We start from the raw sequence: 13986 nt of genomic DNA, 5'->3' as shown, positions 1-13986 counted from the left end.
TTGATGACACAGGGTTCTAAATATAGGATCGAAGCCTTCCCGGGATCGGCGTCAACACCTCCGTTGGATTTGTTTTCCCAGTCATTCGGTTTTTAAGAGTCGATTAAGCTTTGAAATCGGGTCTTTCATTTTGCAGGTTGTTTGTATTTGAACGTTCTTCTATGGAGGATTAGACTGGACTTCGTTGTTTGATGGTGTCCATGAAAGGCGTTATTTAAGTCTGATTTCCTCTTATTTTGATTGATTAACTTGTTCGTTCGATCGTAGTCCTACCAGTTGCCAACTTTTTTTTGTCTATTTTAACTTGGTTCATTTACAGGGGAGCCCGAATTTGTTTGCAATTCCAATCTCATCGGTTATGGTATGTTCAGTTTCACCCTGCAAATATAGATTGTTCTGTTTTTGAAGCTCCAAATAAATTTGTTCAAAATTTATTTGATTTGATTCAGCTCCTTGTTATGTGAAGCTTGTGTATTTTTTGGTTCATTTTTCTTTCCTTTCCTTTTGGATTCCGTTATGCATAGAACCCATCATTGTTTTATCAATGAACTAATGGATACCCTTGAGAAATGTGATGATTTATCTAACTTTCCAATGCAGAGCAAAGGCCAGCCGAGTGGTGCAAAAATTTGTCTTCAGAGCGAGCATGGAAAGGAGGAAAAGTGTTATCGGTCTCAGGATATAACCAAGAACTGTGTTATGGAGAACGACGTAACATACCAAATAACGTCCAAAGCTGAAGAAATTGGATCTGGTTCTTTATTGGAATATGAAGGAACTTCAACCAATGAAAGTGATACTTTTCGCTGCAACTACCTGCTTAATCCTGCCGGGACTGATCAAGACGCCTCGCAATCCTCTGAGGAGTTGAATGCCAATTATGTAAATCGATTGGGTCGTCAAATAGCTGTGATTAATGGATGTGGTTCTCCCTCAATTGAAAAGATTCACAGCAATAATGTGGTTCAGGATCCTCAAATTTCAATTCAAAGTCTTATGAGAACAACACCTCAAAATGAAGAAACCAGTCACTCCCAGAAGGAAATTTCATGTGCAAGGAATAGCGCAGAAGAAAAGTACTTTTATTATGAAAAGCCTCTTTATGAAGAAACTGGAATGTGGATACCTGTTTCTGTTCCTCCAATGTCAGAAAGTGAGCATGAAGAATGGACAAAAGGTATTTGTTCAAATGGTGGATTTATTTCGGAAGGAGAATTGGGTTGGGATCAGACCGTTGGTGCGGAAAAAGAATTGACCATGTGGGATGTGGTGGTTGAAATGTTACTTGTGGCCCGTGGAAAAGTGACTGGTCTAACTTCAGGGGATGTTACACAAATTTCATTGATATCGGCAAACGTAATTGAGCAAGCTTGGAAAGAGATGGCTGAAACTCTCACGGAAGCTAATTTCAGTAAAACCCAAGAAATTCTTGAATCTGAACCACCAAAATGGTTGCCTGATAGCCTAGCTTCTTCCTGTATGCTTTGTAGTGTGCGGTTTCACCCAATCATGTGCACTAGGCATCACTGTCGGTTTTGTGGAGGAATCTTTTGTAGTGAGTGTACTAAAGGAAGGAGCTTATTGCCTGAAAAGTTCCGCACCAGGGATCCACAAAGAGTGTGTGATGTATGTTGCGTGCGCCTAGAATCTGTGCAGCCATACTTGATGGATCTTGTAAGTCGTGCTGCACAGCTGCCAATCCACGATCTGACGGACTTAAGCACTTTAAGATCCTGGGTAAATTTTCCATGGGGGCAGTCAATGGAGTATGAAATTTATAAGGCCTCAAACACTATTCGCAGTTACAGTAAGGTGCTTGCTTGAGTCATACATTTCTTTAAGCCATGTTGTGACATGTTTCCCTTGATTTTGAGTGGAAAAATATCTAAAAGGCATGTGTTATGACGCCGAACAAACTAAATTCAACCATTTGAACAGACATGGAATGTTAGGTGATACTTGAACATGTGAGTATTTTACATGTAAAGTTCCTCTTTATCCTCAAATCTAATGGCCAAGAATATTCCTAGCTCATAAATCAAATGAGGTAATTTAGCAAGTTGTAAAACATTGATTTTCGTGGATAGCCTTGTGTAAGAAAGGAGCACTTGCATATACATAGGGAAACGTGAGTCCATTATGAATCTTCCGTGCCGCGTGTATTAATTTTACAGAGGGGAAGGAGGACTTCTCTTTCCAAAACATGTCTATCTAGTTAATGTTATCGTGCTTACTGTGTTGATACCCTGAATATACTGTGGAATTTTCCAGGTTGGTTCGTTGGGACCAGAGAAGAGAATTCCAGAATCCATATTACGAAATGCTTTAGGTTTTGCAATACTTACAGTTGTGAAAGTTGGAATGATGGTTACGTATAAAATCGGAACAGGTTTGGTGATTGCTCGTCGGGAGGATGGCTTATGGTCACCACCATCTGCCATTTCTTCATTTGGTGTAGGATGGGGAGCTCAGGTGAAGTGGCACTGTTTTGCTTCTGCTGTCCTGTGTTTTTCTTTTTGCTTTTGGTAACTGCTGGAATAGTTTTTAACAATTTATGGATGGGAGATTATGCAGTCATTTTTCTTACCGGTTCATAAAGTTGATTGCCAGCTTTTGGCTGTATCAGTTTGTTCTTTGGAAGATTAATGTATGCTTATAAATGCCAGATGATTTAAGTTTGTGTGGTTTTACCATAATGAAAGCTTTAAGAAATTCATAAGTTTCCTCGTATCATAACATTTGTGTTGTGATATCCTTGTATTGATTTCCCTTGCAGGCTGGTGGAGAGTTGACGGACTTCATTATTGTACTGAGGACAAATGATGCTGTAAAAACCTTTTGTAGTCATGCACATCTCTCGATTGGAGCTGGTCTGAGTGCAGCAATAGGAATTATCGGACGCACTGCAGAAGCTGATATAAGAGCTGGTCCCGATGCACATGCTGCTTGTTATTCATATAGCTGTAGTAAAGGTTTTCTTTTATCCTCCTTGTTTCGACATCTCTGAAGTGTGCTGTATGGGATGTGCATGACAAAATTCAATGACAAAATTCACTGCTTGCTCTGTAGGTGCTTTTATCGGATGTTCTTTGGAAGGGAGTGTTGTCACAACTCGTGCACGAGAAAATTCAAGGTTTTACGGTAGCCAGTTCATAAATGCTTCCGAAATTCTTTGTGGTTCATTGCCACGACCACCTGCTGCTGCCACGCTTTATCGTGCATTGGATGAGATGTATATGGAGATTGGAAGGTGAGTGCATATGTAAGCAATTTAGTTTGCCATCCCAAGATCAAGGGGCGTGGGTATATTCTTCTCTGTGAAGAATTAGTTTGTGAATATTGATCTGGATTGGTTTCTCATAGTTTGATTCTTTTAGTCGTATACACTCAAATTTGTACAGTATTTATGATGTATACGGGGAATTTATATGCTTTAATGTGTGTAAAATATATATATAAATTCAGTTATCGCAATTTGCCGAAGTTAAATTCAATTGTTTTGTTGGGTTTTTTCTAAAAAAAATCTTTACTTAATAACATCATTCGTTATCGTACTCCCACGTGATCTTCAGTTGTGTCTTGGATTGGTTGAATTTCTAGAAAAATATATACATACAATCGTTGTTTTTTCTCTCTCTACCACACAGTTTTGTAAGTGTCGCGATTTGATTTATTTCTATTTTTCTGCTGTTAGTCCCATTAGTTTTTTAAACCTTATTTGGATCTTATTAATGTCGAATCAACTTAAAACTTCTGGTTACCATCAAATCGTAAAAGTTCATAGCATTTTTTCGAGTGAATATACTTTACATCGAGAAAGCTACTCCCAATTTTTGTTTTATATAAATGATCAAAAGATCATATCATTTTAAAACAAAAAAATGATATCTATCAATATTTTTTTTTATTTTAGAATGAGATGGTATCATATTATACAAACATGTCAAGAATAAAACTCCAGGTTAGACTCGTCCTTTTTTACCAAGCCTTGCGCAAGTAAAATCATTAATTCCTGTTTTTTTTTTCTTACGGATTGGGAAAACCCAGGAAATGCATAGACTTGCCAGACGAGCCGTACAAGAAAAATATCTTTTCACGTCCAAAGTACATTCAATTACAACACAATTAAATACCACAGAATGTTTCGGTATTCAAAGGGAAAAAAGAATCAAAACAATTTGAAGAGTGAACCAAATTAAAAACCCCTGCCCGGGAAAAAATGTGCAGGCTAACTACATAAGCTAATTATACTATAATCTGTAGTAGACATTCTTTTTAGAAAACAGTGAAACAAAAAGGAAAAGACAGAAAGGAACCTGATCCTACTGTGTGCAGTAATTTTAAGAACGGTCAGCACAAACGTAGATAGGTACCGGTTTCAAGACCTTTTTCCATGTCATCACCTGAAATTTCACCAAATCAAACATTCTGTCCTCAACCAACCAGAAACAAAGCTAGAAAAAGAAGAAAGGCTTGTGTGTTACCTAGCACCAGAAATCCCAAGAGTGAGCTCGAGATCATCGGGAACACACTCATCATGTATTCGCTCTCCTTCCCAAGGTTTCACTAGTCCCTTGGTGTTGCTTCCAAAGGCAAACTCAGCTGAAATTGCGTCAGACATTGGAACATCAGCTGTCTTGTCAAACCCTACTGTGATAGCAGGAGAGCAAGCTCCGCTTTGGCCTGGGGTCCACATACGGGAACCCCCATTCGACAATGGTTCTTTGAAAACAAACGGGTTTGCTGATACAAGGCTGAATGTTGGAGAAGAAGGTCCCTCTTGAGGAGTTTGAACACCAGAAAGCCATCCTGAATCAGGTGGAGTTTGTATACCGGGACTTTGGGGAGTAGAATAGGGTAGGAAAGGGTGGTGCTGACTAGGCCATGTTGAATTGGTTTTTGCTTCATCCCAGTTACTTTTTAATTTAGGAGTACGTGAAGTTGGTGAGCTCAGTGGAGGGGTGACTGGAGCACTTATAGAACCTCCTGGTATATAGAGATGATGCGGGAGCTTAGATGAAGCGGGCACTGACCCGGATGATAAGTTTTTTAGCCATGGAATGAGAGAGTTTGGGTCGGCAGTGTTACTGACATTTATAGCATAAGGAGTAGAGATGGGGCTAGGAAAGGAAGACGATGCAGGGCTTGGATTGAAAGAGGTTCCTGGGCTTGGTTGATATGGCGAGCATGGGCTGACTGCTGCTGAACCCATGATGTCCATTCGTTCAACAGGCTTGCAACCCTGAAAAAGATAAAAGCGGTTGAAAACAAACATGGAGGAGCTAAAGACAATGAAATAGGTCAACAACATGTGTAGCCGTGGAGTCCACTTGAGCCCAAAATATGTTCATTAGGGACTTCAACTTGATCACAAGGTTTCATTGATCCACCGTTCAACTAGTCCATATCAACATGATAATTGTGAAAAGATTTCATATTAAACGAGGGATGCAAAGGCACAAAGATTTATCTTGTCCTTAAATCTGTAAAACAATGAATCCATCACTATACAGTTGGGGGGAATCAACATGGGCTGGCAATCACATTATGGGTTCCCCACCAGTTCAATGTGTATAATTTAACACAGCTTACTCGTCAATGCTCGATCCTTGTACTTAAGTAGGTTTATGTTGTTGGTTCTCAGACCATAAACATTTTGAGCTCGAATTGCAAAACATGGAAATAAGACAAGCCCAAGTCATGTTAGACAATCCATTCTCCCCCGCCCCCACCATAAAGTGTATAATGATGGAGATATGCCAATAACACGGTCAAATAGCAATTATTCCAGCCCTATAAAATTTCTTTAATAGCATAAATCATACTGTCATCCATTATAGCAGCATTCCCCCTCATAAAATTCAAACTAAAATAAACACGTTCCATAACATGCCCACATGCTCATGCAACAGCCTTGTGGTTAAGTAAATGGTATAGCCATAATGAAGACGAGTCCAAGTTTGATACCCACTGTTCCACAATAATTTTTTAGTCTAAAGCATTTGCAACATCAATGCAGAATGGAGTGATCTGGCCTAGGCATTCGATTGAAGGGAAGTAGGGACGATTTAGTGAGCGTTAATTCATGGTATTGAGATTTTCATTGTAATACCACTGCTGAGCTCTTGGATCTTCCCGGGTATTATGTTCACCAAAAATCAATTTCAAAATATTAAAGTAAGCAAGAAATGACCGCCGGCATTACTGACTAGAGTTCAACATATATTACTGTCTTAAGTCCTGCAGGCTTTGCCTAAAGAGAAAAGTGAAGATATTGCCGTCATTCACGGCGAGTGGTAAAACCCTAATTTAGCCTCGAAAAACATCGTACAGGGTTTGTTTTTCCAAACAGGATCAATACTGACTTTATTGGTTAAAGCCGTGGATATTTTTTTTACCTACGGTAAAAAAAAGTCAGGTTACCAATGGTTCGGAATAAAAGAACTCGGATAATTAATTGCCTGACAATTGGATCTGTACAAACAGGGAGTGAAAATATAGAAGGCCCATGTGTTTGTCACTTTGCCTATTATTTAATATTTATTCATTTATTCCTCCAAAAAGAAAAAACCAGCGAGAAGACTGAGAGTGGTGGCAAGAAACAAGAATCTTTTGAGGTCCGTGCACTACTAAAAGTAAAATCTGAGGTGATCTATATCGTACGCCTAGAACAGTAAGAATCACGGGTCTTTTCTTATGCAAAAATATCTTGCAATATCTATATTTCAGGAAAAAAAACATTATTAGCGTATTTATACTCTCTGGAGAAATTTTTGTTAAGAAAATTACAGTCACAATTAAATACAGAGCACAGAGGATGACAACCAGATTACATTATTCTTATTTTTTACCTGAAAAATCTTATTCTATTGTTATATTATTCTCCCCTCCCATTACTAAGAGCACCTGCTGACCGGATCAACACGACCACGTCGAGCGATTTTTGCAGACAATACCACACAGAAATGAAGGAAGCTCAAAACTACAAGCATAACAGTCATTACGGTTCCAGAACTAAACTAATCAGCTCCAGTCTAAAGATCTACGCCACCATAGAGCAACTAATACTTCACCTTACGCGGCGGAGTGTTTTCGTTAATTGTATCGTACCTTTCTGTATGTGGTCCCATCTTCTTCCACGATCCAACCAGCTTCATTGCAAAGAGCTTTCAACACCTCGTTGTTGTCACAGTGCTTAGGGAGCTTGTAGTTTCCGTACAAACGCAATCCGGAGAAGATCTTTGCTGCGATCGCACGCCGCCGCCGCTCCCTCCGCTTGTTGTTCTCTCTCTCCTTCCATGTCGGCAACCTCGAGCCCGACGTCATCAAAACGGCTCGGTTTCTAGATTTTCCGCAGGCAGATGGGATGCAATCACCGGCGATTTGAATGAACCGAGTTGTAGTATATGACCGGTCCGATTGGACCGGGATCGTGTGAAAGATGATTTCAGGACGGAATGGAGAAGGGTTTCGTATTTTGGGTGGTTGTGTTCAGTAAAGGTGAGGAGGATGGTGTTTTAAATAAATATTTGGGATTGATAGTTGGGGTTAATTACGGCAGTACCACTGACTGATTGGGCTTTCCCATTTCCCTTGAAATGCGGGGGATGCACATGTTTAGTCTTTTTAAAGTGTTTGGGGTTCATGGCTTCATTGGTTACACATGTAAGAAAATATAATTAAAAGGAATCATGATTATTATTTATAATATTTTATTGATTTAGTTAATATTATATTGGATAAATGTTTTTTTTTTTTGGTATTTATGGATATTTGTATACATCAAACCATCTGTATTATGTATAATGTTATAAAGATATGTGATATTTATAGTCACCAAATTTACACTTTTTATTTTAGTTTTCAGAAGTGATTATTTTATTCATTTAAAAATAAAATCAAATATAAAAATAATATTTTAAAAAATATTAATATACTGTATTTTGATTTATCGTGTTCAATAATATGGTACATGAAGATACACTTCTTTTCATTTTAGTTTTCTAAATTATTTACTTGAAAGACGAGAAAAAACTATAGGTCGACTGTCGGTGTGGGACCGAAAGGCCTATCCAAATTCAAAGCAGGTGCACGTGCGTGCGGACGAGTGGGAGTGGGACGTGTAAGTCGTGACAATAAATCAACGCTATCGGAATATGAAAGTTGAGACTTGAGAGAGAGCGTGGGATCAAGACTTATTCGTCGAGGTTTCTTGCCCCTGATTTTTTCTTTTAAAATGTCACATCTATTTATTTAAATGTCGGATTTATTGGTTGGGACTTTGGGTAGGGGAAGTGTGAAAGGTTTTCTCTGTCGTAACATCTACTGAATATATACATACATTTATATATATAAATGTAAATGTGTATATGTGTGTGAAAGAAGTATTTTGTTATTATTGAATTTACTTTTTTGAGAAATAATGTCTAACCATGATATCCAGCAAGATATTACAAGTTTAAAATTCAGCTGGTATTGAGTGGTATTAATCATTTCTTCCCTGTTATGTTAAATGAGACGTAGACTGAATAACCTAAAAAAATTAGAGATTTTCTTCATTTCCATGGTACTGAAATGTTAAATATTTGTGTTGCGGGATCATAGCCCGCCAGCACATTGACATGGAGTACCGGGCTTTTGGTAGGAAATTGGCAATCAATCATTGGTTCGGTCGACCCTACCCCTGCGGGCGATCCAACGGCTCGGATTTTTTCGAGCCAATTTTTTTTTTTTTTTTTACATGGAGGTGGGCCCGGATCACTCTAGTTGCCCGTGCAGGCACTGCCTGCACGGGTAGGTTGAAACAAACCTCAATCATTAATTCTCCTCGAACGCGGAGACTAACTTATTATTAGGTCAAGTAGGTGCGAGATGAACCAAGTAATTATGTTGCCATTTTCTCAAAAACAAGGAATATTCCACGCTAATTGGATGTGTTTTTGACAAATTACATTCGTCTATCGCCTCAAATTGTACAGTAAATAGCCAACGTAGTGCAAAATTTATATAAAAATTTCGAAAGATATACATTTATTACTTCAAATTTTGATTCCTCTTGAGTAACGGTTTATATATAAGTGTGTGTACACATATATATGACGTCGGAACCGCAATCGCTACCCTTTGGTGTGTATTGGCTATTGATTAATATTTGAACTGACACAATAATTTACAAAACTTGTTAACCGAATAAATCATACTGGACAAATTCTACTTGACAAGCTCGTACCAAAAAATATTGATAGTATATGATAAGAAAAAAAATTGTTAAGACATCGTATGATTAATTATTTAATCGCATAAAACTCTTCCAGTTTAAAAAAAGTTATGGAGTCGAATCATATTAAAACATATCATCAGTATCGACTTCATTAAAAGTTGCTAACAATTTACACAAAAGTTCATATGAGATGGTCACATGGGTCAGTTTTGTGAGACAAATCTCCAACTCGGTCCGATTAATGAAATCTATTTTTTAATTATAAAAGTATTATTTTCATTTTAAGTATAAATCGGGTTGACTCGTTTCACGAAAAAAATGTGAAATCATCTCAAAAAAGACGTACTCAATAATTTATTTTATGAAATGTATAATATTTGAATTGTTTTACATAACTATATTAAAATTTGATGATACCGCGTCTAATAGTTATATCTATTCGGGACTTAGGGAGCGGATGACAAGTTATACTTGAGTGATTGTACGTACGATTTAAAATACCAGAGTGTAACGTTATTATCAGTTATATCTTATGATAAAAAGTGTTGGATCATCAAAATAACTTAAATTTATCTCTCGCGTGATTCATTAATATTACTCGATATTTAATTAATATATGGCAATATCGAGTGAAAGACGAGAAATGCATTTGTTATTTTCAAAGTTATTAAAAACACTAAAGCGTGACAAAGACGAGAAATGCATTTGTTTTTTGTTTCAAGTTTCGGGAAACTTCCAGGTGAGATGGTGACCATGCATTTTCCAAGCTCCATCCTCCACTTTCGAGTCTTGTGGAATCTGAACTCCAGAACCGCGTTAAGATTCCATTCACACTCACGGGATCACAATTCACACAATACCGATATTAGACCACCTCAACAGTGACTCAGATGAGATAAAAATCAAATAATGATAATAATAAGGGTAATTGGATATTAATTTCCAAACTCAAAATAAATTTATACTAACTTTTTACATCTAAAAAACTTCGTTTAAACTCCCTAAAATGCTTAAAATGACAAAAATACATTTATATTTATTGATTTTAATTGATTGATTTACCTAAGTCAAAAATAGTATCAGGGTAAAGATAAAATTATTTCAAACATAGAAAATTATTATTATTGGGTAATTAAATATTTGAGGAAGATAATTTTCTCAAATAATATGGATCTCAACACATGTTCAAGATAAATTATTTGTAGGACTTATTCCAATACTTTGGAATATTTGAAGCAAAAAAAATCTAACCAATGTTAGATATCAGAAGTAAAGTAGAACTTATCAAAATCCAAAAATAAATTTATTATCAGTCTAATAAGTTCCTAAAAATAGTAACGAATTCCTCCGAGATCTCTGGAGATCTCGGAGAAATCTAAAATATAGTACATAATTATAGTGGTATGTTGTTTATGTACCACAAAAGATTGAAAAAATCCTGGAAAAACAAGAAGAAATTCTTGTAACATTCAATGATATTCAAACAAGAATCCAAATTCTAAAACAACAAATAAGTTCTTGTAAAAAGACTTCGGTAGGAAGGTTACTACAATTCTTTGGTACTGAATCCTTATTACACAAAGAGAGACGGTCAAAATTTTCAGGTTGGCGGAGAAGCACACCTGACGGAAACAATGTCAAGGAGAAGTCAAATTTTCTTCCACCAAACACCTCACGGGAAATCTGTTTTGGAACATATACATCCTTATGAGGAACCTTGATGTAGTTAACTTAAAAGACAGAGAAGATCTCATAAATTATTGGACATCGACTATGAGAATCGTAACATGAATATTTGATCTCAACAGAAAATGATTCATTAAATTTTTATAAATGAGTTATATGACATCAATTAAAATTGTATGGAACATGACTTTGGTAGAAACCAAGGTCAGTTCTAGCCAGTTAATCTCTCAATGAGAAAGCCAGAAGAATGACTACCTTATTTAAAGCACAATTATAGAGGTAGATTATTTTAACAGTCAAGACACAAAAAAGATATTATATTATTCACTAAATATATATGGAATTCAGGGGTCGTTGAAAATATAGCAATGCAACTTTTTTCACCAAAATGCAAAGTCCCTGGAGAGAGTAGCAATCCAGATACTTCGGCATGAAGAGTCTATTTTCTCAAAGTAAAATTGACAGAATTGTGTCATATGATAGTATTACAAACAACTAAGGGGTGTTAAAAACGTACTCATTTCTGTTGTAAATAAAATGATCTTCCAACAATTATTGGAAGTAAGCACAAAAGCAAAAAAAGATGAGCTTCATATCTCACCTTTATGCCAGAAGTGGAATTAGTTCTTGGAAACCAAGAACAACATGGTCTAGGAAAAAAGTCAGATCTTACAAATCTGAGCAGGGAAGTGGGCGGACAAAGACTAGAATGTCTTCCCAAGCATTGAGCACATCTCGAAGCACGGGAAGAACACTTATAAAAAAAACTTTCATAAGAGCTCAAACTCGAGCTAATGAAAGTTTTAAATATTTTAATTGCTAGACATGTGGAGCAAGATGTCATATTTTGACAAATTGTCTAGAAAATGATAGAAGATGAATGAAATGCTTCGATCTGACCACATATATTAAAAAGCAGTTTATTATCAAGATCTTGTTTAAGTATACCAGTTTGAAGTTATTGCTCAAAAAATATATATATGAAGAAGACTTAAAACCAAAGTCAGAAGACTTAAAACTAAAGACAGGAACAATCGGATGGAACAGAATGTGAATCTGACCGAGACAAAATGTTTAGACACGAAACAAGTTAATATTTGTCTGCTTTATTTAGCCAGACAACAATATCTCATTATAGTCCAAAAGATCATGAAAAAAATCATAGCTAAGCCAACAATGATATCAATAATTCTCTGTATGATAGGTGGAAAAATTATTAAGAAATCATAGTTTAAGAAATATAAAACATCATCAAATCTATAAAGTTTCCAGAAGGAAAATGACAATACCAATGAAACTTATGAAAAAATAGATGTTGATGCAATTAATTCTTTCTAAAGAAATTAAGGAGAAATTATAAAAACTCAAGATAGAAGTAACACAAACCATTTCATTTATTCATATCGGGGCAATCCAGGTTATGATAAAAGATACTTTTAAAGAAAGAATAGATTCACCCATTGATATTTTTGTATGCGATAAACGAGTTTGTAACCTTCAAGATTCAATAATGGGAACTATCTCAGGGAATCTCTGTGCATGAAAAATTATAGGTGTAATTTATCTAAGAATTATTTAGAAGCTGGTAGATCGAGATTTCAGCTGAGTTTTGACGTTGCATCAAAAATTCAAATAAAAATGCTGATGAAAAAAGGTAATAAATCGTATTCTATTATCTATCGAATTTCATATGCTATATTTAATATACATCATTCATAATTGTTTATCAGAAACGAGTTTATCGAAATAACAGATATATTTTGAAAAGTTGCTCGAGCAATTTATCCAGAAAAAATCAAGTTTCCTTTAATACATAAAAGAAATATTCAAATTCAAGACAATCCAATTCTACAAAAGAATCAAAGTCTTGAATTGGAACAAAGAAGATTGTATTTTCAAAGAGGTAGAATAAAAAGTTAAAGATGGGGGAACACACCTTCCAATAAGTCCAACCGAAAACAAAAAGTTTTTCAACAATAGGACAACTTATATGTTTGATAAGATGGATAAAAATTGAAATAGTATTTGATGTTACAAGACAAATAAATAAATTTTCTTATAATGCTATATACTATTTGGAATAACCTATGATATTAACTTACCAAGAAATGATCAATATTAGAGAATTGGACGTTCACGTCAAAGAAATCCCAGGATCAATTGGTTATTGGACTAGAGTTTCTCGAGGAACAAAAACTTTGAAAACGGTCAGAGAATGGAATGGAATTCATAGCAAATGATAGAGCGTGGAAAATCCAATGGCCACGAGCTCATTCTCAATATACTTCCAAGTAAGGATGCTATATGAACAATATAAGGCAAAATATTTTACTACTTTATTGATTCATGGGCTCGAATCTATAAGGCAAAAAGAGGAGTTTTTCTAAAAGAATTGGAAGAAGAATTACCTCGTATTGTTGGACGAGATTCCACTAAACAAATCTCAATCTTATGTAAATAGATTAAGATGACAAAAATATTAGTCAGAGATTCTAGACAAACACATTGGTACAAAGTAAAAACATCGTCAATTTATTTTCATCATACAAGAGCATTATGTTATGAAACAATTTTCTATAGATTTTTAAATCAAGTGCTCAAGAAAACGAGACTACAATATTATTGTTCACAACACCATGTGATCAAAATGTCATAACTCAGAAACTAAGAAATGCATTTTATAAAAAATTTCAATCCAATTTCGCAGCGAGCGTGGTGATGTATGAAAACTTCCGAACTCAAAAATCAAGAATTCTATACGATTTGGAGAAACAATGCTCCAATTGAGAAATATAAGGACCTTCGATCAAAAGAAATAGAATTTCTCAAGATAGCTCTATACCAGAATGATATAGAGTTTGAACCAAAGTATCCCTATGAGATGTCAAGAAAATGACCAAAGAAAATTACAATGAAGATCATTTGGCTTTGTGAGATAAAAATCAACTCAAAGCCAACCTTAAAATCAAGGAAGACAAATAATATCAATTTGTCAGATGGAAGAATACTCCGATGAACATAATTGATCAAAATGATATGCAAATAATTATCAAGGGACATATGGACCTTGGACTAATCAA

The 13986-nt window shown here is 35.6% G+C and overlaps 2 protein-coding genes across 3 annotated transcripts; one reads left to right on the top strand and one right to left on the bottom strand.

The window, feature by feature from the left end:
• The first annotated feature begins 14 nt into the window (after positions 1–14).
• On the top strand, positions 15–3468 carry LOC142526498 (uncharacterized). Its single transcript, XM_075630944.1, has 6 exons — positions 15–136; positions 320–361; positions 601–1812; positions 2272–2472; positions 2777–2972; positions 3070–3468. The coding sequence occupies exons 2-6, from the start codon at positions 359–361 to the stop codon at positions 3252–3254; spliced, it is 1797 nt and encodes a 598-aa protein (XP_075487059.1). The 5' UTR covers positions 15–136; positions 320–358; the 3' UTR covers positions 3255–3468.
• A 589-nt stretch (positions 3469–4057) lies between these two features.
• Positions 4058–7563, bottom strand: LOC142526667 (BES1/BZR1 homolog protein 4-like). 2 transcript variants are annotated; one of them, XM_075631195.1, is made up of 3 exons: positions 7111–7562; positions 4485–5242; positions 4058–4403 (listed from the first exon to the last, which is right to left on the bottom strand). In XM_075631195.1, exons 1-3 carry the CDS (start codon positions 7324–7326, stop codon positions 4400–4402), a joined length of 978 nt encoding a protein of 325 aa, XP_075487310.1. In that variant the 5' UTR covers positions 7327–7562; the 3' UTR covers positions 4058–4399. The 2 variants fall into 2 exon arrangements, with proteins under 2 accessions (XP_075487310.1, XP_075487311.1); XM_075631196.1 differs by lacking the exon at positions 4058–4403 and having other exon boundaries at positions 4481–5242; positions 7111–7563.
• Positions 7564–13986: the final 6423 nt, after the last annotated feature.

Source organism: Primulina tabacum, chromosome 15 (genome assembly GCF_025594145.1).
Source record: "Primulina tabacum isolate GXHZ01 chromosome 15, ASM2559414v2, whole genome shotgun sequence".
NCBI lineage: Eukaryota > Viridiplantae > Streptophyta > Magnoliopsida > Lamiales > Gesneriaceae > Primulina > Primulina tabacum.
The sequence above is the reverse complement of the archived record's forward strand: the minus strand, read 5'-3'. Positions and strand labels throughout refer to the sequence as shown.